Source organism: Eubalaena glacialis, chromosome 17 (genome assembly GCF_028564815.1).
Source record: "Eubalaena glacialis isolate mEubGla1 chromosome 17, mEubGla1.1.hap2.+ XY, whole genome shotgun sequence".
Classification (NCBI taxonomy): Eukaryota; Metazoa; Chordata; class Mammalia; order Artiodactyla; family Balaenidae; genus Eubalaena; species Eubalaena glacialis.
In genome coordinates, this window is record NC_083732.1 from 57,881,025 (window position 1) to 57,904,130 (window position 23,106).

General features: G+C 37.5%; 1 protein-coding gene across 3 annotated transcripts in view; it reads left to right on the top strand.

Annotated features, from left to right (window-relative positions):
* OXR1 (oxidation resistance 1) overlaps positions 1-23,106 on the top strand; it is a 633,889-nt gene that overhangs the window by 253,288 nt on the left and 357,495 nt on the right. For all 3 annotated transcript variants that reach the window (XM_061171297.1, XM_061171296.1, XM_061171299.1), the window contains exon 2: positions 863-1,036. In XM_061171297.1, coding sequence (XP_061027280.1) covers positions 1,014-1,036 — 23 coding nt within the window. In that variant the 5' untranslated portion in view covers positions 863-1,013. The remainder of the gene's footprint in view (positions 1-862; positions 1,037-23,106) is intronic.

Here is a 23,106-nt window from a genome sequence, read left to right on the forward strand (position 1 = left end):
TTGGAAGCCCCTCTTCTGTGCTCCCATGTACTCGGTGTAAACCTTTCTTATCCTATTTTATTACAAGTATCTTTTTTACATAAAACTTTTTTTGAGGGCAGGAACAATGTCTTATTCATGTGCCATTTATCTTTATCCCTGAGCTGTACTTAGGATAGACTAAATGCACATAGTATATGTTCAATGAATGTTTGTTAACACTACTGGATTAATGACCTGAACTAATGAAAGTGCCTAAAATAGTATCATGGAATTAATTGCACCCTCAGAAAATTTTTGGTTCAAGATCATAGAACACTGTACACAGTATATGCTGCAAAAAAGTGTGTGGAACTGTTGTTATGTAAAAACACACTGCTTACCTCCCATGTGTTGCTCATTATAAATTCTCATTTGCTCAGATATAGTAATGAACGATTTTTTATTAAAGCTTTGGATATGACAACAATTTGTGCCAAGGAACTTTTTTTTTCAGTATCTGCTACTGACTAATCAAGATCTTGATCTGATCTTTTTATCACAAGTATATAAAACTGATTTAGAAAGCATAATTGATTAACCCTATGGGGAAAAAATTCAGTGCCTCTAAAAAATATATTCTCTTCCCTCCTTGTATTCTCTACTTCAGGGAATTAACATTTTATTAACCTTTCAATTTATTTTCAAGAAAAAGCATTCAGCTCATCACAAACTCGATTTAATTTTCTTTGGTTTATGACATGTCTTATATTTTAAGAAAAAATTCGTATTTTCTTTTGTGTGACTTACACCATGACAAAACTATTGACCTGGATGAAATAAATCTGTGAAAAGTTATATAGATCAGGTACTAAAGATATCATTTTCTTCCTTTTCTTTCCAGGTCTTCTCAAACTGTGAGTAACTAAGTGGTTTCTGCATCATTGCGGTAGCCAAGCTAAAATTCCCGGCGGCCTTGTCTGCTTGATCTACTCATTCCCTACTCTGAAACCAAGAGAAGACTGTGCCACAAGACTCCTCCAGAAATCGCTACAATGTCTGTATCTAATTTATCATGGTAAGTGAATGACTTCCTAACTTTAAATGCAAATACACATATATCATGAAGCAATATTTTATAAGTTGTACGGTCAGAACTAAAACAGGGAGGGAACTTAAAAATCTGTTTTCAAGAAATTGTTGTCCTGTGTTAGGGTGAGGAAGGCAACCTAGAATTAAAAGTTTGACACTTTCAGAACCATGGTGTCTGGGGACTCTGGAAAGGGTTCAAGCCTCCCACTGAATCTGCGTGACATCCACTGCCTTTCTTTTCAGCACACCCTGGGGGAGAGAGGGATAGGAATATAATATCCTTTCAACATTCATATCCTCTGTCATATGCCCAGATTCAGGACTAACAAGCTGTAAGCGTGGCTCTAAGGGTAGGATAGACATTTTCTCATCAATACTTTTCTTCAGACTTCCTATTTCAACAGGCCTACCCAAATTAAACTGAGTAGAACTCAAATATGGAAGAGAAATTTCCTTTATAGATTCATACCTCTAAACAGCTGGCTGAATAACCTTTGACTTACACTTCATGTTTAAAATCTGTTCGTGGTTTTAAAAAAGCATGAAGATATTTTTCTGGCAAATAATCAACAACTTTTCCTTGGCAATGAAGAGCAGTACTAGCAGGGATGAATTTTAAGCCATTTTATTGAACCTTGGATTTTTTCTGTATATAAAGAGCTGAACAAGTGATATTATACAAATTCACGGTATTCAATATGTGAATGTCAGAAAAACCTGGTAATCTTTTCTGTTTCCTTAAGAACCCATCTCATCCTTGTCTTCAATTTGTGCTGGAACCATAGATAGCATCAGATTAAAGACTAGTTTCTGCAGTGTAATTCCATGCATTTAGTTTTAGTTAAGTAAGCAACTTCTTTAGGGCAGAGGATGGAATCATTTGTTTAGATTCAGAGTAGTATTTCTGAGGGACCCATTTTTATGGATGCCTTAGACTATGTCCTTGGGTCCCTACTGGGTGCTAAGGATCTCAGTTTGAAAAAAAATAATTGAAGAAGCTGAAATATATTCTGTAAAACTAAATGAAAAAAACATTTAAGTTATGAATTATTACTGCAAAATGTTTCCTTTTATATTATCATGAAAATAAAATTATCATTAAAATTTAAAAACTAAACTATTTCTGTAAAACTTGTGAACCCATTCAAACCCCTGGGAGATATTAAGGACACACGTATTTAAAAGAATTATACGCCTGGCAGACGTGTGTGGTGGAGGTGAATCCTCAAAAAGAAGACTGCATACCAAAGAAGAAAAGAAAGAGAAGGAGGAAGGGGAGGGGACAGAAGAGGAGAAGAAAGAGGAGGGGGAGGGGGAAAGGAAGAGGAGGGGGAGGGGGAGGGGGAGGGAGAGGGTTGGGGGAAGAGAAGATGAGTAAGAAGCGGGAGAGGGGGAGGGAGATTAAAACACACATGTGATTGTCATAGCTCAAGGTAGGCTGTGGCGTGGCCTGGTTCACAGAGTCGGGACAAGGCTGACACAGGAGCCTGTCCTTGGTTTGTACCTCAGTGAACAGATACCTTGATGTGAGTGAACTCCACACAAAGAGAAAGATTGTATCCTGTGGTTCCAGTCCAATTGTCCAGCCTGGCTCTTAGAATTCAGTGGATGTTCTATAAATTTGCGCTGTGTGAATGAGTGGAAAAAAAAAATGCAAAGCAGGTCATTCAATGGGAAATTAATGTTTTTATTCGAGAAGAGAATTTAAAATTTAAAATTTAAAATTTAAAATTATGAGGGTATCTTATAGATTTCATATATCTGAAATTTGTTAGAATTCTTTCCATGTTAAAGGTTCAAATTTTACAGAGATAATTCTTGGATATTTTCAATCGATGGTATCCTTAATTCTGGCCACAACTGATGTTCCACGTTAGATTTCCATATAGGGAGCTCTTAGTTTGTTTTACCAGTGTCACCCCTTCATACAACTGTGTGCCATTTGGCACTTCCATTCTCCCTCTTAGAATTTGGGCTCCCCACGTACTGGCAAGAAAGGAGTATGGAAAGGAAATCTAAGATATGCAAAACAAATCGTTGATTTATTTCACCTACACCCAGTTTAGAAATCATTAATCTTCTTTTTTTCACATTAACCTTTGTAATTCTTCTATATTTCCTAACATTTCTCATCTACAATTTGGGAAACATTATCTTATAAATATTTGAATACAGATGCATGGTAACTCATCAATTCTCTATGAGAATTTCTCACAGATCTACATTAATTTAGTGAAATTATTATAGTCTAGGGTCTGGCTCTCTGTTTTGAAATCCAGAAACTAAGATGTGAAAATACTGACATTGGAAAATAAACTGGGTTGCCAGACTACTAATTTAAATAAAATATGTAGGTAATTTTTAAGTTTGCGGGCTGCTTGCTTTGGCCTGACCAGTGCATCCTCTAACTGTTACAGAAAACTATCTGAGAATCTAAATCAGAAGTTTGGCTGATGTCACATTGTCATGGCAAGGAGAGTTATATGCTTCCAGAGTTCGAAGGAAACAGGATAGGCTGCGCCTGGCAGGATTACCTGTCAATAAGGGATGTATCTGCCACATACCACCATCTGTTTCTCAGGGCAGCTTCTTCATGGCTAGGAGTTACAGGAACACTGTCAGTGTTTGTTACTCTGATTCGTCTGTTCCATGTCTGCCAGACTCTCCTCAGCTTGGCTTTCTCATTAATGTTAGCACCGCGTTTATCGTCAAAAACTTCAATCTGTGAACAGTTTGCTCACAGATACATACCTGACCATAACCATGTGTTGATTTTAAAATTTAACTCTGAGGCCTAATGGGAGAAGGGATGCCTAATTGTGATCCCTACACGTAACCTAGGAATTTAGAAAATATAGGTTAAGATACTTACATTCATATTTACAACTATCCAAGCAATACTCCCAGCTTTGAAATACCAGTATAAGAAAATTGTCTTTTTACATATTAAAAACAAAAAAATTTCTTGCTCTAGAAGTTATGTGTATGACCCCTAAAAAATATAAAATAACTTGGCCCTTTCATGCAGAATCTCAAAAAGAAATACAATCTAGGAAAGTTCCAAATTTCTGGGAAATTATGCAGTGTCAATCAGGTAAGGAGGTTGGTGGGAATTGATTACGAGTCACACAGGGACACAAAACGGGTGTTTCATGAATCTTCGTCTTTAGTAAATAATTACCAGAGGGAGACAATGATTGAGTTGACGTTGGTTAAGATAGAGACAGAGGGATGTACAGAATCCATTGCAGGCATCCAGGCTGCAATGAGAGGTGAGAGGTTCCAGGCTATGACCTGAGGGGAAGAATGGTTGCTGGTAGCAGAGATAATTAGCAGGGGACACAAGGAGGTACAAAGAGTTGAGAAAGGATCCTATGTCTATAGCACAAAGAGGGAAAAGCGATGATGCCAAGAAGTGCTTGGAAGAACTTTCAGTGCTTCCTTTCCTGATAATCATCCTCAATCTCTCCTTTTAAAAATGTTTCTATAAGATATCTATATATACATATATAATATATATAAACATTTTTATGTACATATATATGTACCTGTATACGATGTTTTAAAACATACACTTTTTACAACATGCAATCTAAGTAAATATTATCAAGGGTGAACACTTACATGGCATTTACCATGTACTAGGCACTTTTTTTTTTTTTTCCCCATATGGTTTTTTTTTTTTTTAAACATCTTTATTGAAGTATAATTGCTTTACAATGGTGTGTTAGCTTCTGCTTTATAACAAAGTGAATCAGTTATACATATACATATGTTCCCATATCTCTTCCCTCTTGCATCTCCCTCCCTCCCACCCTCCCTATCCCACCCCTCTAGCTGGTCACAAAGCACCGAGCTGATCTCCCTGTGCTATGCGGCTGCTTCCCACTAGCTATCTGTTTTACATTTGGTAGTGTATATATGTCCATGACACTCTCTCACCCTGTCACATCTCACCCCTCCCCCTCCCCATATCCTCAAGTCCATTCTCTAGTAGGTCTGTGTCTTTATTCCCATCTTGCCACTAGGTTCTTCATGACCTTTTTTTTTTTTTTTCCTTAGATTCCATATATATGTGTTAGCATACTGTATTTCTTTTTCTCTTTCTGACTTACTTCACTCTGTATGACAGACTCTAACTCCATCCACCTCATTACAAACACCTCCATTTCATTTCTTTTTATGGCTGAGTAATATTCCATTGTATATATGTGCCACATCTTCTTTATCCATTCATCCGATGATGGACACCTAGGTTGCTTCCATGTCCTGGCTATTGTAAACAGAGCTGCAATGAATATTTTGGTGCATGACTCTTTCTGAATTATGGTTTTCTCAGGGTATATGCCCAGTAGTGGGATTGCTGGGTCGTATGGTAGTTCTATTTTTAGTTTTTTAAGGAACCTCCATACTGTTCTCCATAGTGGCTGTATCAATTTACATTCCCACCAACAGTGCAAGAGTGTTCCCTTTTCTCCACACCCTCTCCAGCATTTATTGTTTCTAGATTTTTTGATGATGGCCATTCTGACCGGTGTGAGATGATACCTCATTGTAGTTTTGATTTGCATTTCTCTAATGATTAATGATGTTGAGCATTCTTTCATGTGTCTGTTGGCAATCTGTATATCTTCTTTGGAGAAATGTCTATTTAGGTCTTCTGCCCATTTTTGGATTGGGTTGTTTGTTTTTTTGTTATTGAGCTGCATGAGCTGCTTGTAAATCTTGGAGATTAATCCTTTGTCAGTTGCTTCATTTGCAAATATTTTCTCCCATTCTGAGGGTTGTCTTTTGGTCTTGTTTATGGTTTCCTTTGCTGTGCAAAAGCTTTTAAGTTTCATTAGGTCCCATTTGTTTATTTGTGTTTTTATTTCCATTTCTTTAGGAGCTGGGTCAAAAAGGATCTTGCTGTGATTTATGTCATAGAGTGTTCTGCCTATGTTTTCCTCTAAGAGTTTGATAGTGTCTGGCCTTACACTTAGGTCTTTAATCCATTTTGAGTTTATTTTTGTGTATGGTGTCAGGGAGTGTTCTAATTTCATACTTTTACATGTACCTGTCCAATTTTCCCAGCACCACTTATTGAAGAGGCTGTCTTTTCTCCACTGTATATGCTTGCCTCCTTTATCAAAGATAAGGTGACCATATGTGTGTGGGCTTATCTCTGGACTTTCTATCCTGTTCCATTGATCTATATTTCTGTTTTTGTGCCAGTACCAAACTGTCTTGATTACTGTAGCTTTGTAATATAGTCTGAAGTCAGGGAGCCTGATTCCTCCAGCTCCATTTTTCGTTCTCAAGATTGCTTTGGCTATTCAGGGTCTTTTGTGTTTCCATACAAATTGTGAAATTTTTTGTTCTAGTTCTGTGAAAAATGCCAGTGGTAGTTTGATAGGGATTGCATTGAATCTGTAGATTGCTTTGGGTAGCAGAGTCATTTTCACAATGTTGATTCTTCCAATCCAAGATCATGGTATATCTCTCCATCTATTTGTATCATCTTTAATTTCTTTCATCAGTGTCCTATAATTTTCTGCATACAGGTCTTTTGTCTCCTTAGGTAGGTTTATTCCTAGATATTTTATTCTTTTTGTTGCAATGGTAAACGGGAGTGTTTTCTTAATTTCACTTTCAGATTTTTCATCATTAGTATACAGGAATGCAAGAGATTTCTGTGCATTAATTTTGTATCCTGCTACTTTACCAAATTCATTGATTAGCTCTAGTAGTTTTCTGGTAGCATCTTTAGGATTCTCTATGTATAGTATCATGTCATCTGCAAACAGTGACAGCTTTACTTCTTCTTTTCTGATTTGGATTCCTTTTATTTCTTTTTCTTCTCTGATTGCTGTGGCTAACACTTCCAAAACTATGTTGAATAATAGTGGTGAGAGTGGGCAACCTTGTCTTGTTCCTGATCTTAGTGGAAATGGTTTCAGTTTTTCACCATTGAGGACAATGTTGGCTGTGGGTTTGTCATATACGGCCTTTATTATGTTGAGGAAAGTTCCCTCTATGCCTACTTTCTGCAGGACTTTTATCATAAATGGGTGTTGAATTTTGTCGAAAGCTTTCTCTGCATCTATTGAGATGATCATATGGTTTTTCTCCTTCAATTTGTTAATATGATGTATCACGTTGATTGATTTGCGTATATTGAAGAATCCTTGCATTCCTGGAATAAACCCCACTTGATCATGGTGTATAATCCTTTTAATGTGCTGTTGGATTCTGTTTGCTAGTATTTTGTTGAGGATTTTTGCATCTATGTTCATCAGTGATATTGGCCTGTAGTTTTCTTTCTTTGTGACATCTTTGTCTGGTTTTGGTATCAGGGTGATGGTGGCCTCGTAGAATGAGTTGGGGAGTGTTCCTCCCTCTGCAATATTTTGGAAGAGTTTGAGAAGGATAGGTGTTAGCTCTTCTCTAAATGTTTGATAGAATTCGCCTGTGAAGCCATCTGGTCCTGGGCTTTTGTGTGTTGGAAGATTTTTAATCACAGTTTCAATTTCAGTGCTTGTGATTGGTCTGTTCATATTTTCTATGTCTTCCTGGTTCAGTCTTGGCAGGTTGTGCATTTCTAAGAATCTGTCCATTTCTTCCAGGTTGTCCATTTTATTGGCATAGAGTTGCTTGTAGTAATCTCTCATGATCGTTTGTATTTCTGCAGTGTCAGTGGTTACTTCTCCTTTTTCATTTCTAATTCTATTGATTTGAGTCTTCTCCCTTTTTCTCTTGATGAGTCTGGCTAATGGTTTATCAATTTTGTTTATCTTCTCAAAGAACCAGCTTTTAGTTTCATTGATTTTTGCTATTGTTTCCTTCATTTCTTTTTCATTTATTTCTGATCTGATCTTTATGATTTCTTTCCTTCTGCTAGCTTTGGGGTTTTTTGGTTCTTCTTTCTCTAATTGCTTTAGGTGCAAGGTTAGGTTGTTTATTCGAGATGTTTCCTGTTTCTTGATGTAGGCTTGTATTGCTATAAACTTCCCTCTTAGAACTGCTTTTGCTGCATCCCATAGGTTTTGGATCGTCGTGTCTCCATTGTCATTTGTTTCTAGGTATTTTTTGATTTCCCCTTTGATTTCTTCAGTGATCACTTCGTTATTAAGTAGTGTATTGTGTAGCCTCCATGTGTTTGTATTTTTTACAGATCTTTTCCTGTAATTGATATCTAGTCTCATAGCGTTGTGGTCGGAAAAGATACTTGATACAATTTCAATTTTCTTAAATTTACCAAGGCTTGATTTGTGACCCAAGATATGATCTATCCTGGAGAATGTTCCATGAGCACTTGAGAAAAATGTGTATTCTGTTGTTTTTGGGTGGAATGTCCTATAAATATCAATTAAGTCCATCTTGTTTAATGTATGATTTAAAGCTTGTGTTTCCTTATTTATTTTCATTTTGGATGATCTGTCCATTGGTGAAAGTGGGGTGTTAAAGTCCCCTACTATGATTGTGTTACTGTCGATTTCCCCTTTTATGGCTGTTAGTATTTGCCTTATGTATTGAGGTGCTCCTATGTTGGGTGCATAAATATTTACAATTGTTATACCTTCCTCTTGGATCGATCCCTTGATCATTATATAGTGTCCTTCTTTGTCTCTTGTAATAGTCTTTATTTTAAAGTCTATTTTGTCTGATATGAGAATTGCTACTCCAGCTTTCTTTTGATTTCCATTTGCATGGAATATCTTTTTCCATCCCCTCACTTTCAGTCTGTATGTGTCTCTAGGTCTGAAGTGGTTCTCTTGTAGACAGCATATATATGGGTCTTGTTTTTGTATCCATTCAGCCAGTCTGTGTCTTTTGGTGGGAGAATTTAATCCATTTACATTTAAGGTAATTATCGATATGTATGTTCCTATTCCCATTTTCTTAAATGTTTTGGGTTTGTTATTGTAGGCGTTTTCCTTCTCTTGTGTTTCTTGCCTAGAGAAGTTCCTTTAGCATTTGTTGTAAAGCTGGTTTGGTGGTGCTGAACTCTCTCAGCTTTTGCTTGTCTGTAAAGGTTTTAATTTCTCCATCAAATCTGAATGAGATCCTTGCTGGGTAGAGTAATCTTGGTTGTAGGTTTTTCTCCTTCATCACTTTAAGTATATTCTGCCACTCCCTTCTGGCTTGCAGAGTTTCTGCTGAAAGATCAGCTGTTAACCTTATGGGGATTCCCTTGTGTGTTATTTGTTGTTTTTCCCTTGCTGCTTTTAATATGTTTTCTTTATATTTAATTTTTGATAGTTTGATTAATATGTGTCTTGGTGTGTTTCTCCTTGGATTTATCCTGTATGGGACTCTCTGTGCTTCCAGGACTTGATTAACTATTTCCTTTCCCATATTAGGGAAGTTTTCAACTATAATCTCTTCAAATATTTTCTCAGTCCCTTTCTTTTTCTCTTCTTCTTCTGGGACCCCTATAATTCGAATGTTGGTGCGTTTAATGTTGTCCCAGAGGTCTCTGAGACTGTCCTCAGTTCTTTTCATTCTTTTTTCTTTATTCTGCTCTGCAGTAGTTATTTCCACCATTTTATCTTCCAGGTCACTTATCCATTCTTCTGCCTCAGTTATTCTGCTATTGATCCCATCTAGAGTATTTTTAATTTCATTTATTGTGCTTTTCATCGTTGCTTGGTTCCTCTTTAGTTCTTCTACGTCCTTGTTAAATGTTTCTTGCATTTTGTCTATTCTATTTCCAAGATTTTGGATCATCCTTACTATCATTATTCTGAATTCTTTTTCGGGTAGACTACCTATTTCCTCTTCATTTGTTAGGTCTGGTGTGTTTTGACCCTGCTCCTTCATCTGCTGTGTGTTTTTCTGTCTTCTCATTTTGCTTGTCTTACTGTGTTTGGGGTCTCCTTTTCACAGGCTGCAGGTTCGTAGTTCCCGTTGTTTTTGGTATCTATCCCCAGTGGCTAAGGCTGGTTCAGTTGGTTGTGTAGGTTTCCTGGTGGAGGGAACTAGTGCCTGTGTTCTGGTGGATGAGGCTGGATGTTGTCTTTCTGGTGGGCTCGTCCACGTCTGGTGGTGTGTTTTGGGGTGTCTGTGGCCTTATTATGATTTTAGGCGGCCTCTCTGTTAATGGATGGGGCTGTGTTCCTGTCTTGCTAGTTGTTTGGCATAGGGTGTCCAGCACTGTAGCTTGCTGGTCGTTGAGTGAAGCTGGGTCTTGATGTTGAGATGGAGATCTCTGAGAGATTTTCGCCGTTTGGTATTACGTGGAGCTGGGAGGTCTCTTGTGGACCAGTGTCCTGAAGTTGGCTCTCCCACCTCAGAGGCACAGCCCTGATGCCTGGCTGGAGCACCAAGAGCCTTTCATCCACACGGCTTATGTAATTAAAAATCCACTGGACACTTTAGAAGCCCAAGCAGCTCATGATGCAGCTTTCCAGTAGCAGTCTTCAATTCCACAACACGAAGAAATTTCAATGTGGATGCTCCAACTTCATTTGGGACACTTCACATATAAGGGTTCTACATCTTGAAACATTCTCCAATGGATTCTCTCCCGGGACTGCCCTCAGGGCGCGGACCAGGATCGCCTCCCCGAAGTGGCTCCGGCTCGGAGCACAGCTTTCCGGAGCTCAGACCCGCGTCCCTGCAGCTCTGCGTGCAGCCAGGAGGCGCGCCGGGACTCCCTAGGCACTTTTTTTTTTTAGATACTTTGTCCATATACTCCTCACAACAACCTTCTTAGGAATGTAATATTGTTATTTGCATTTCCACAAATGGAAAAGTTAGGTGCAGAAAGGTAAGTAATTTGCCCAATATGATACCGCCACTAAGTAGCAGAGTTAGGAAATGAAGGCGGGCAGCCATTTAGTGCTCCTAACCACTGAACTACCCGTGTAAAACCAAAAACTCTAGGTGTGAAAACAATATCCCTGCTCTGCACGTGTGGCTTCAAAGCAAGCACCCTAGTTCCCATTTCCAACCAGAATGCTTCCCTTAATTTCCTCCAATAGGGATATCCTGGAATCTCTCCTGGAAGGAAGGGAGTGTGCGGACTGGGAACCCTAGCAGGCATTAGCGAGGCAGGATGTGGAATGAGCCCCCTAATTTCTGAGGGGCGGTAAGGAGGTTGTTGCTAGCAGAAACTTAGTTGAACTTCCAAAATTCCATAAAGTGAGCTAACTACTAAATATGAATATAAACTACTAAATATAAATCTTAGTTCCACTTGTTATGTTACAGGCTAGAAATTGTCAGGTTTTCAGCGTAATACCAAAGAAGCACAACAGAGAGATGCCAGCTCTTTGCTGTAGTTCAGCTGAAATGGCTCTTCAAGTGCTCGTCTCATAGAGACCCTCCACTACTAAATCCAGTACTTTCTACCTCCCCAGACCATCTTGCACCCTCAGCTTCCATTATTTTAGTGTTACTGTACATATGTAGGTCAGTATTTAGAGAGAGATTCTAGTAGTGGCTCAACTTACTTTGCCAAATGACATCTCTTTGACCCCAAATTATTTTTCATTGTGATATCTGCACACACTTCAGCTTTTGCCCCATGGTATCTTAAAGACATTATGGCACCTGACAGAGGTGAAGGTAATTCAACTAGAGCCAGGTAGGGGAGGAAGGGGACAGTGGATGAAAGTAAGAAGCCAAATAGGCAGTCAAAATCAGTTGAGCATCTGTAATGTGCCATGTGCTAAACACAGAGCAGTGTTGGTGGAAAGTAATAACTGCTCTTATAGGAGCTTATAGTTTGGCCAGGAAAACTAAGTGAGGTTGACCCTTGAACAACGTGGGTTTTAACTGCACAGGTTCGCTTACATGGGAATTTTTTTCAATAAATACAGTTGGCCTTCAGTGTCTGCATATGTGGAAACTGCAGATGTGAGGGCCCACTACTGGACTTGAGCTTGGTGGGCTTTGATATCCTTGGCAGGTGCTGGAATCAATCCCCTGCAGATAGCGAGGGAGATGACTGTAATCAAATAACTGATTTAATGTGATAAGCGCTCTAAGAGGATGTCCAGGGTGTTTTGAAAATCAAAATGGATATTTGTTTTTTCTGCTTGGGAAGAAATGCCTTATTTTTCAGAAATACAAATGCACCTCTTGCATTTGTTTCTAAAAATAAAGAAATATGGTAATTACAAAGAGTTAAACGCTATACAATTATAAAGCAGAAATAAAAAATGAACTAAATCCTGTCATTCATAGAAAGCCACTGTTATAAATGTGAGATATATTCTTTTCTACATATACTCACATCTTTTTGCAAAAATGGACTCAAACCATGCATGATATTTTGCCATCTTCTGTTTTCACTGAACAGTTTCTACAGCCATCTCTCTATTTGAAGGGTATAAAGTGACATCATCACGTGTAAAGTCTGGTGACATTGTATGGCAGTACTGTTATTTATTTCAGCCATCCAGATTGGACCTTCATATGTTTTCTAATTTTTGTTTTTACTATTGTAAATATTGATACTTCTCATGAGATGAAAATTATTCAAACATTGCTGGGTCACAAGGTACTGTGCCATTCAGAGTACCTGGCGAGGCCCTATCTTGTTGCAGCTCCTGGAATTGCAGACATCAAGGCTATGGAGAAAATACGGGATTTCTGAGAAAGTGTCTTGTCAACTCATCTCCTTTTTTATTTTAGAAAAGGACCCATCATGTATGCTAACGCTTTCACCAGATGTTTAACCTCATAAACATTGAAAATGTGCTGATAATTGTCAAAGAAATATTTTCTTATATTTGACTAACAGAATTTTATCAAAAGTCAAGAAAATATTCTATCACGCATGCCCATAGGTTGGAAATATAACAAAAGTCTGAATTCTGTAAGTTATTGATATATTGACTACATTGAGAAGCAGTGAATGGTTTTTATTGAATATGCCTGTAGTATAAAATGCTATTATGAATGTGGGGAAGTTCAGTAATGCTCTAATAGGAGATTAAAACTAATTTGAATTATCTTCTTTATCCAAATATAGTGTGTTAGAATCCTAGAATTGAGAAAGATGCAAAATTTGGTTTGTCAGATTATTCACATTATCTATAATATTTTTATCTAAGTTCTTCTTTAATGAATAAATGAAGAAATGTATCATTCCATATCATTCTTTGGCACCTGCATTTAGGAGAAAAAAAAATTCTGGAGAGATGGAGCAGCCTATTTATTCTAAGGAAGGGGGAGAAGGGGAAGAATCAGGATCTTTCCTCAAATTGGGAGATTGGGATTGACACATATATACTATTGATACTATGTGTAAAATAGACAACTGCTGGGAACATACTGTATAGCACAGGGAACTCTACTTAGTGCACTGTAGTGTCCTAAATGGAGGGGATATATATATATATGTATGGCTGATTCATTTTGCTGTGCAGTGGAAGCTAACACAACATTGTAAAACAACTATACTCCAATAAAAATTAATTAAAAAAAGAAATAAATATTTAAAAAATTGCCTTAGCCACTCTTCTGCAAACTACTTGTCCTATTTACACTGTTAAATAGTAGGCTCTCAGGGACAGGATCTGCAGTGGCAGAGGAAGTAGAGATTTGAATTGTCTCTATTTTTGGAGGGATCAGAACCCACAGGGGGAAAAATGTGGTTAAGTAGAGATTGCAAGGGAAGTTTTGACCCTGAGTTTTACAGTAAAGGTTAAAAGTCAATTGTCAACAACCTACTATTGGAGAAGAGGGAAAAAATAAAAAGGTTACACATAAATATAAAGCTAATACTTTGAACTGAAAAAAAGACGAGAGCTTCTGAGTGATAGGACAGGCTTAGCTGGTTAGATACTGTGAGTATTTCTCAGTGTGGTAAGTGAATGTTGAATGAATGATTAGTATATTAAGGTACTGGGAAGAGAGAGTATATGTATAAATATATACATTCTTTTTCATATTCTTTTCCATTGTGCTTTATCACAGGATATTGAATACAGTTCCCTGTGCTATACAGTAGGACTTTGTTGTTTATCCATTCTGTATATAATGGTTTGCATCTGCTCATCCCAAACTCCCAGCCCTTCCTTCCCCCACCCCCTACCCCCAACAACCACAAATCTGTTCTCTATGTCTGTGAGTCTGTTTCATAGATAAGTTCATTTGTGTCATGTTTTAGATTCCACATATAAGTGATATCATATGGTATTTGTCTTTCTCTTTCTGACTTACTTCACTTAGTATGATAATCTCTAGGTCCATCCATGTTGCTGCAAATGGCATTATTTCATTCTTTTATATGGCTGAGTAGTATTCTATTGTATATAGGTACATCTTCTTTATCCACTCCTCTGTCGATGGACATTTAGGTTGTTTCCATGTCTTGGCTATTGTGAATGATGGAGTTCAGCTTGATTTTAAAACTATTACAGTTCAATTGAGAAAAAAAAATCAAACACTTTTCAAGTCAATTGGATTGTCATTAAAAGAGTTAGATTTATTCATTTATACTTGCTTTTATGTTTTTTTCTAAAGAATAGGTTTATTGTTATGAGTTGTATACGAATCTAAAAATAATTCCTGTACAGAGATAAATTAGTATATTTTAATTGCATTATTTTTATGTAAATTAGAATTTTTTATGGTTATATTCATCCATTTCTTCATTCAACAAATATTTTGAGTGCCTACAATGTGCAATTTTCAGTGCTGTGGATAGAATAATAAATGAAACAAGCCCCTACTCTCATTAATATTACATTCTAGTGCTGAAGACAAATAAACAAATTAACAAATATGTTTTATAATATCAGATAGTGGTAAGGATTTTGAAGAATAATCAGCAGAGTGAAAATATAGAGTGATGGCAGGCATGGGGAATTGGTGAAGAAAAGCCTCTTGGACAGGTGGCACTTAAGTAGAAAGAGAATGAGCTATACAACTTCCAGAGGAAAGCCATTTCAGGCAGAGAAACAGAAGGACAAAGGCCCTGAGACTGAAATGTACCTGGTGTGTTTGAGGAATCATCAAGGAAGCTAGTTTGGTGGAAACAACCAATAGAGGGGAGAGTCCTAGGAACTGACTGAGCTTGAGAGGTAGCAGGGACCATGTAGGTCACCAGAAAGACTGAATTATATTCTAAGTGTGATGGGAAACCTTACCCTCACTTATCACATTATAGACAAAAGTTCTTATAAAATATAAATTTAGAGAAATTCAGTGTTGGGAAGAATTGAGTGTTGAGACCAGAGTCTTAATCTGATTTCTATTTAAAAGGACCTCTCTGTGATCTACAGATTTTATTAAAACAGTTTATATTATATTCTGAATATAAACGTACAGCAGATATAATTAATGAGATGTAATAATGAAAGGTTTTTAATGAAAAACCTTTTTTCAGGAAAATAGCCTGTGTCTCCTTACCATCCATTTTAAAAGATCCAACAAATCTGATACATCTGAATAATTAGGGGCATGATATAAAAGAGATTTCATCTACAGAAATATTCTATCTTGCATTAAGGAGCCTTTCAGAAGAAGGTGAAGGAATGCTTTTGTAAATCGTGGAAATTGAGAATATGATATCAATTATTGGACCTTTGGGTTCAAGATGGCGGAGTAGAAGGACGTGCACTCACTCCATCTTGCAAGAGCACCAGAATCACAACTAACTGCTGAACAGTCATTGACAGGAAGACACTGGAACTCACCAAAAAACACACCCCACAGCCAAAGACAAAGGAGAAGCCGCAATGAGACAGTAGAAGGGGCGCAATCACAATAAAATCAAATCCCGTAACCACTGGGTGGGTGACTCACAAACTGGAGAACAATTATACTACAGAAGTCCACCCACTGGAGTGAAGGCTCTGAGCCCCATGTCAGGCTTCCCGACCTGGGGGTCCGGCAACGGGAGGAGAAATTTCCAGAGAATCAGACTTTGAAGGCTAGCGGGATTTGATTGAACAGCTTCAACAGGACTGGGGGGAAACAGAGGCTCCACTCTTGGAGGGCACACACAAAGTAGTGTGTGCATCAGGACCCATGGGGGAAGGAGCAGTGACCCCATAGGATGCTGAACCAGACCTAGCTGCTAGTGTTGGAGGGTCTCCTGCAGAGGCAGGGGGGTGGCTGTGTCTCACCACGGGGACAAGGACACTGGCAGCAGAAGTTCTGGGAAGTACTCCTTGGCATGAACCCTCCCGGAGTCTGCCACCAAAGAACCTGTAGCCTCCAGTGCTGGGGCGCCTCAGGCCAAACAACCAACAGGGAGGGAACCCAGCCCCACCCATCAGCAGACAAGCAGATTAAAGTTTTACTGAGCTCTGCCCACCAGAGCAACAGCCAGCTCTATCCACCACCAGTCCCTCCCATGAGGAAGCTTGCACAAGCCTCTTAGATAGCCTCATCCACCAGAGGGCAGACAGCAGAAGCTAGGAGAACTACAATCCTGCAGCATGTGGAATGAAAACCACATTCACAGAGAGATAGACAAAATGAAAATGCAGAAGGCTATGTACCAGATGAAGGAACAAGATAAAACCCCAGAAAAACAATTAAATGAAGTGGAGATAGGCAACCTTCCAGAAAAAGAATTCAGAATAATGATAGTGAAGATGATCCAGGACCTTGGAAAAAGAACGGAGGCAAAGATCGAGAAGATGCAAGACATGTTTAACAAAGACCTACAAGAATTAAAGAACAAACACCTAGAAGCATTAAAGAACAAACAAACAGAGATGAACAATACAATAACTGAAATGAAAAATACACTGGAAGGAATCAATAGCAGAATAACTGAGGCAGAAGAAAGGATAATTGACCTGGAAGACAGAATGGTGGAATTCACTGCTGTGGAACAGAATAAAGAAAAAAGAAAGAAAAAAAAAGAAGACAGCCTAAGAGACCTCTGGGACAACATTAAACGCACCAACATTCGCACTATAGAGGTCCCAGAAGGAGAAGAGAAAGGACGCGAGAAAATATTTGAAGATTACAATTGAAAACTTTCCTAACATGGGAAAGGAAATAGCCACCCAAGTACAGGAAGCATAGAGAGTCCCAGGCAGGATAAACCCAAGGAGAAACACACCGAGACACATAGTAATCAGATTGACAGAAATTAAACACAAAGAAAAATTATTAAAAGCAACAAGGGAAAAACGACAAATAACATACAAAGGAACTTTAATAAGGTTAACAGCTTATTCCTCAGCAGAAACTGTACAAGCCAAAAGGGAGTGGCACGATATATTTAAACGGAAGAACCTACAACCAAGATTACTCAACCTGGCAAGGATCTCATTCAGATTTGACGGAGAAATCAAAAGCTTTACAGACAAGCAAAAGCTAAGAGAATTCAGCACCACAAAACCAGCTCTACAACAAATGTTAAAGGAACTTCTCCAAGTGGGAAACACAAGAAAAGAAAAGGACCTACAAAAACAAACCCAAAACAATTAAGAAAATGGTAATAGGAACCTACCTATTGATAATTACCTTAAATGTGAATGGATTAAATGCTCCAACCAAAAGACACAGGCTCGCTGAATGGATACAAAAACAAGACTCACATATATGCAGTCTACAGCAGACCCACTTCAGACCTAGGGACACATACAGACTGAAAGTGAGGGGATGGAAAAAGATATTCCATGCAAATGGAAATCAAAAGAAAGCTAGAGTAACAATACTCATATCAGATAAAATAGACTTGCAAATACAGAATGTTACAAGAGACAATGAAGGACACTACATAATGATCAAGGGATCCATCCAAGAAGAAGATATAACAATTATAAACATATATGCACCCAACATAAGAGCACCTCAATACATAAGGCAACTGCTAACAGCTCTAAAAGAGGAAATCGACAGTAACACAATAATAGTGGGAGACTTTAACACCTCACTTACACCAATGGACAGATCATCCAGGCAGAAAATTAATAAGGAAACACAAGCTTTAAATGACACAATAGACCAGATAGATTTAATTGATATTTATGGGACATTCCATCTGAAAACAGCAGATTACACTTTCTTCTCAAGTGCACATGGAACATTCTCCAGGATAGATCACATCTTGGGTCACAAATCAAGCCTCGGTAAATTTAAGAAAATTGAAATCATATCGAGCATTTTTTCCAACTACAACGCTATGAGATTAGAAATGAATTATAGGGAAAAAAATGTACAAAACACAAACACATGGAGGCTAAACAATACGTTACTAAATAACTAAGAGATCACTGAAGAAATCAAAGAGGAAATCAAAAAATACCTAGAGACAAATGACAATGAAAACATTACGATCCAAAACCTATGGGACGCAGCAAAAGCATTTCTAAGAGGGAAGTTTATAGCAGTACAATCCTACTTCAAGAAACAAGAAAAATCTCAAATAAACAATCTAACCATACACCTAAAGTAACTAGAGAAAGAAGAACAAATAAAACCCAAAGTTAGTAGAAGGAAAGAAGTCATAAAGATCAGAGCAGAAATAAATGAAATAGAAACAAAGAAAACAATAGCAAAGATCAATAAAACTAAAAGCTGGTTCTTTGAGAAGAGAAACAAAATTGATAAACCATTAACCAGACTCATCAAGAAAAAGAGGGAGAGGACTCAAATCAATAAAATTAGAAATGAAAAAGGAGAAGTTACAACAGACACCACAGAAATACAAAGCATCCTAAGAGACTACTACAAGCAACTCTATGCCAATAAAATGGACAACCTGGAAGAAATGGACAAATTCTTAGAAAGGTATAACCTTCCAAGACTGAACAAGGAAGAAATATGAACAGACCAATCACAAGTAATGAAATTGAAACTGTGATTAAAAATCTTCCAACAAACAAAAGTCCAGGACCAGATGGCTTCACAGGTGAATTCTATCAACCATTTAGAGGAGAGCTAACACCCATCCTTCTCAAACTCTTCCAAAAAATTGCAGAGGAAGGAACACTGCCAAACTCATTCTACAAGTCCACCATCACCCTGATACAAAAACCAGACAAAGAAAGAAAATTACAGACCAATATCACTGATGAATGCAAAAATCCTCAACAAAATACTAGCAAACAGAATCCAACAGCACATTAAAAGGATCGTACACCATAATCAAGTGGGATTTATCCCAGGGATGCAAGGATTCTTCAATATGCGCAAATGAATCAATGTGATACACCATATTAACAATTTGAAGAATAAAAACCATATGATCATCTCAATAGATGCAGAAAAAGCTTTTGACAAATTTCAACACTGATTTATGATAAAAACTCTCCAGAAAGTGGGCATAGAGGGAACCTACCTCAACATAATAAAGGCCATATACAACAAATTCACAGCAAACATTATTGTCAATGATGAAAAACTGAAAGCATTTCCTCTAAGATCAGGAACAAGAGAAGGATGTCCACTCTCGCTACTATTATTAAACATAGTTTTGGAAGTCCTAGCCATGGCAATCAGAGAAGAAAAAGAAATAAAAGGAATACAAGTTGGAAAAGAAGTAAAACTGTCACTCTTTGCAGATGACATGATACTATACATAGAGAATCCTAAAGATGCCACCAGAAAACTGCTAGAGCTAATCAATGAATTTGGTAAAGTTGCAGGATACAAAATTAATGCACAGAAATCTCTTGTATTCCTATACGCTAACAACGGAAGATCAGAAAAGAAATTAAGGAAACAATCCCATTCACCATTTCAACAAAAAGAATAAAATACCTGGAATAAACCTACCTAAAGAGGTAAAAGACCTGTACTCAGAAAGCTATAAGACACTGATGAAAGAAATCAAAGGTGACACGGAGAGATATACCATGTTCTTGGATTGGAAGAATCAATATTGTGAAAATGAGTATACTCCCCAAAGCAATCTACAGATTCAATGCAATTCTTATCAAAATACCAATGGCATTTTTTACAGAACTAGAACAAAAAAATCTTAAAATTTGTATGGAGACACAAAAGACCCCGAATAGCCAAAGCAGTCTTGAGGAAAAAAAATGTGGCTGGAGGAATCAGACTCCCTGACTTCAGACTATACAACAAAGCTACAGTAATCAAGACAATATGGAACTGGCACAAAAGCAGAAATATAGATCAGTGGAACAGGATAGAAAGCCCAGAGATAAACCCACGCACCTATGGTCAACTAATCTATGACAAAGGCGGCAAGGATATACAGTGAAGAAAAGACAGTCTTCAATAAGTGGTGCTGGGAAAACTGGACAGCTACATGCAAAAGAATGAAATTAGAACACTCCCTAACACCATACACAAAAATAAACTCAAAATGGATTAAAGATCTAAATGTAAGACCGGACACTATAAAACTCTTAGAGGAAAACATAGGAAGAACTTTCTTTGACATGAATCTCAGCAAGATCTTTTTTGACCCACCTCCTAGAGTAATGGAAATAAAAACAGAAATAAACAGATGGGACCTAATGAAACTTCAAAGCTTTGCACAGCAAAGGAAACCATAAACAAGATGAAAAGACAACCCTCAGAATGGGAGAAAATATTTGCAAACGAATCAACGGACAAAGGATTAATCTCCAAAATATATAAACAGCTCATTCAGCTCAATATTAAAGAAACAAACACCCCAATCCAAAAATGGGCAGAAGACCTAAATAGACATTTCTCCAAAGAAGACATACAGACGGCCACGAGGTACATGAAAAGATGCTCAACATCACTAATGATTAGAGAAATGCAAATCAAAACTACAATGAGGTATCACCTCACACCAATTAGAATGGGCATCATCAGAAAATCTACAAACAACAAATGCTGGAGAGGGTGTGGAGAAAAGGGAACCCTCTTGCACTGTTGGTGGGAATGTAAATTGATACAGCCGCTATGGAGAACAATATGGAGGTTCCTTAAAAAACTAAAAATAGAATTACCATATGACCCAGCAATCCCACTACTGGGCATATACCCAGAGAAAACCGTAATTCAAAAAGACACATGCACCCCAATGTTCATTGCAGCACTATTTACAATAGCCAGGTCATGGAAGCAACCTAAATGCCCATCAACAGACGAATGGATAAGGAAGTTGTGGTACATATATACAATGGAATATTACTCAGCCATAAAAAGGAACGAAATTGAGTCATTTGTTGAGACGTGGATGGATGTAGAGACTGTCATACAGAGTGAAGTAAGTCAGAAAGAGAAAAACAAATATCGTATATTAACGCATGTATGTGGAACCTAGAAAAATGGTACAGATGAGCCGGTTTGCAGGGCAGAAGTTGAGACACAGATGTAGAGAACAGACATATGGACACCAAGGGGGGAAAACTGCGGTGGGGTGGGGATGGTGGTGTGCTGAATTGGGCGATTGGGATTGACATGTATACACTGATGTGTATAAAATTGATGACTAATAAGAACCTGCAGTATAAACAAACAAACAAAACAACTAATACTAAACTTTCATTGGGTTATTTGTATGGAAATATGTTAATATAAATGTTTCAGACATTAAAAAAAAAAAAAAAGATCTTTTTTGACCCACCTCCTAGAATAATGGAAATAAAAACAGAAATAAACAGATGGGACCTAATGAAACTTAAAAGCTTTTGCACAACAAAGGAAACCATAAACAAGACGAAAAGACAACCCTCAGAATGGGAGAATATATTTGCAAACGAACCAACGGACAAAGGATTAATCTCCCAGATATACAAACAGCTCATGCAGCTCAATATTAAAATACAAACAACCCAATCAAAAAATGGGCAGAAGACCTAAATAGACTTTTCTCCAAAGAAAACATACAGATGGCCAAGAGGCACATGAAAAGCTGCTCAACATCACTAATTATTAGAGAAATGCAAATCAAAACTACAATGAGTTTTCACCTCACACCAGTTAGAATGGGCATCATCAGAAAATCTACAAACAAAAAATGCTGGAGAGGATGTGGAGAAAAGGAAACCCTCTTGCACTGTTGGTGGGAGTGTAAATTGATACAGCCGCTATGGAGAACAGTATGGAGGTTCCTTAAAAAACTAAAAATAGAATTACCATATGACCCAGCAATCCCACTACTGGACATATACCTAGAGAAAACCATAATTCAAAAAGACACATGCACCCCAATATTCACTGCAGCACTATTTACAATAGCCAGGTCATGGAAGCAACCTAAATACCCATCGACAGATGAATGGATAAAGAAGATGTGGTGCATATATACAATGGAGTATTATCAGCCATAAAAAGGAACGAAATTGGGTCATTTGTAGAGATGTGGATGGACCTAGAGACTGTCATACAGAGTGAAGTAAGTCAGAAAGAGAAAAACAAATATCATATTAACGCATATATGTGGAATCTAGAAAAATGGTACCAATGAACCGGTTTGCAAGGCAGAAATAGAGATGCAGATGTAGAGAAGCAACGTATGGACACCAAGGGGGGAAAGCGGGTGGAGGGGGGGTGGTGGTGGTGGGATGAATTGGGAGATTGGGATTGACATATATGCACTAATATGCATAAAATAGATAACTAATAAGAACCTGCTGTATAAAAAATAAAATAAAATTCAAAAAAAATCAATTATCCAACTTATATTTTACATTTATTTTTAGATCTCCCCCCACAATAAACTTTGACTAATTTATAAACACAAAAGTCCATTAAACAATGAAGTGTCTGTTTTATACTCATTGCTTATGTGTGTGGTTTTAGTGAGGAACCAGATATAATACAACATTCATCCAAGTGTTAACGTGTTTTGGAGAGAATGTTTGTATATAAGTACTAGATGTTCTTTCTCTGGAAAATACTTGCGTTTAAGATTATGACCTTTCTACCCTTTTGGTGGTACAGTGTGATTTCTTTTATGGTACTGGTTATAGATGTAAGTTAGGTTATTGTTTTTTATGTCTTTATTTGGCAAAATTAAAGTTGGAGACAAGGTTGATCCCACTCCTCCCCCATCTTGTGTGTGTGTGTGTGTGTGTGTGTGTGTGTGTGTGTGTGTGTTTTAATTAAATTGGACCATAAAAATCAAAAAGTCAGGAACTTCTGGTGTACTGGGAATTATTTCAAACTGGCTTCAATCCAAAGTATTAATTGTCAATGGCATATTGA